Source organism: Macadamia integrifolia, chromosome 7, assembly GCF_013358625.1.
Source record: "Macadamia integrifolia cultivar HAES 741 chromosome 7, SCU_Mint_v3, whole genome shotgun sequence".
NCBI classification, from domain to species: Eukaryota; Viridiplantae; Streptophyta; class Magnoliopsida; order Proteales; family Proteaceae; genus Macadamia; species Macadamia integrifolia.
This window is the reverse complement of record NC_056563.1, coordinates 19,019,952-19,022,243: the sequence shown is the minus strand read 5'-3', so window position 1 is coordinate 19,022,243 and position 2,292 is coordinate 19,019,952. Positions and strand designations below refer to the sequence as shown.

At 37.9% G+C, this 2,292-nt stretch overlaps 1 protein-coding gene across 1 annotated transcript in view; it reads left to right on the top strand.

Moving 5' to 3' along the window:
- Positions 1-2,061, top strand: part of LOC122083718 — a gene marked incomplete at its 5' end in the record, with an annotated part of 7,731 nt that extends 5,670 nt beyond the window's left edge. Inside the window, 2 exon segments of the mRNA XM_042651603.1 lie at positions 884-945; positions 1,654-2,061. Of these exon segments, the coding sequence (XP_042507537.1) occupies positions 884-945; positions 1,654-1,765 (174 nt within the window).
- Between the last annotated feature and the right edge of the window lie 231 nt (positions 2,062-2,292).

Below are 2,292 nucleotides of genomic sequence, written 5' to 3'. Positions count from 1 at the left end.
CCCCCCCCCCCCCCCCCCCAGCAACTCTGTTTCCTTCTCTTTCCCTACCTGGCCCTCCATCAAACTGATCCTTTTTTGGCGGGATGTTCCTGAGGTGTTGCTTTGTTTCCTTCTTCTTCCTTTTTTATTCTTTTATTTTGCCCTCTCTTGGATCCATGTAACCAACCCCATTTAGTTGGGGAAAGGCTAAGTTGTTGTTGTTGTTGCTTCTTAACTGCCCAATAGTCTGCACCATACATCATAGCATGTTGTATGACTGTCCTATAAAAATAGCTAGGTAAAAGAAACATTTATTATGACAATTGAATAATAAGGGTCCTGAGTTTTCTTCGTGGCTTGTCAAGATAACTGCTTCAAATATCTGCCTAGCATCAGGTTAATTAGCGCACAACATGTAGCCTATTCACATGGTATCCTGTCTATCCTATCGCTAATTTGATTGTTGTAATACATGGAGAAAATCTGTATGATTGAATGGAGCACAAAATGTGATGTGGAGAATTCGGGGGTGATTTATGTATCCAATGGCCTACTTGACTAATTGAGCTTTCCAAGCTAAATCTAGTGGATCATTAAGATAACTTTATCGTCATGTTAAAAATCTCTGTTATAAGTAAAGCTCAAACACTCTTTTTGGGTGAATGTAAGCTCAAAGACTAATGTGAACCTAAGTGGGAAACTTGTGACTTAGGAAACTAACAACATTTGTGCTATCATATATGATTAGATTGGGTGAAGTTATTTTTCATAAATTTTATCTAGAGTGATTTGTCGGTTGTTAAACTAGCAGAGGCAAATACATGCATGGTGGCGAAAAGAAATGAGCCAATTCCTTTTATAATTTTTTATAATTTTTTTTTTTTTTTTTTTTTTTTTTTTGCAGATAAGGGAGAATGTCAATCTCTTTTGCCAAGCGCGGGATAATATCCTAATGATCTTGAAGGAGTAAGTAACACACGCATGCTTTATTGACTTGGTTTTATTTTTCAAAGACATAACTAAAGAACATCAATTACTTTTGCCAAGCTTGAGAAAATATCATCATGATCTTGAGGGAGTAAGTTATCACCATAAAAAAAAAAAAAAAAAAGATCTTGAAGAAGTAACACACGCATGCTTTATTGGCTTTGGTTATGCATGCCTCATGTGTACAGTACCAGCAGACACATGCAGGAAGATGCAAGTGAATATGCATTTACTGCAATGAGAATTGAGACACCTGCAAGGCTAGTATATCACTAGCAATACATTATTTATTTTCTTGTCCGAATGCCATATTTATTCCGTCATCATCTTGAATGCTTTGCTCAGGAAACGACACTGGGGTAAAATCAGTTTATATAGCCAACATTCCCGGGGGGGCATAACTTTCATTAACAATGTTGGATAACATGCATCCAATGTGCCGACTGAACTATTTGCTAGATTTTTCTGGTTTTCCTTTGGTGGTTGGGCCACTGGTGATATTTTGAGTGTGGAAATCTGGCCATGTGATTCAGTGATTCCCTTGCATGTGTAGTCCATGTAATAATATTGTGTTTAATTTCATTCCTCATTATTAAGAATCTAGATAGATGGTCACTCAAACATTATTTATAATTCTAGATATATATTCTCTTTTATCAGTCATGCTGACTCACAAACCTGTTGCAGCTTGAATGACATGCCCGGTGTAATGAATCAGATGCCACCACTTCCAGTGAAAGTGAATGAAGAGCTTGCCAATTCCATCCTTCCTCGGACAACCCTTCCAATGCATTCATGATCCTGACTCAGAAAGAAGCCAGAGGGAGAAGACCCCCGAAGATTTGAACTCTTCATTTGGTTCTGGTGTAGGGATTGTTGGTTGCCCTGCACGCTAGGGCTTCATGACCCCTTCAATGGTTGTACCGCTATACTGACCCAACACTCAGCCCCAGGAAGAAAGAGAATTGGCCCCCTGTACATTAATGTTTAATTGTATAGTTAATATCCATAAATAAATGTCTATTCGTTCAATATGTTTCTTTGAGGGAAAAAGATTGAAAAAAGAAAAAGAAAAAACAGTATTCATTTACCTAACATGAAAATCCTTCTGGTGATTACATCCATGTATGTTATCTGAATCCTATAAGCTTACATTTGAGTTGAAAAAATGGTGGTCAACTGTAACAAATGAGACTACTACAGGGATGGATGGTCTTAATTGGGGTACTACTTTCCCTGGGGTAATTCCAGTCTTGGGGGATATAATAGCTCTCAAGGAAATATTCCAGTCAGTAGTCTTTTTCCCACGAGGCTGGATGCTGCGTT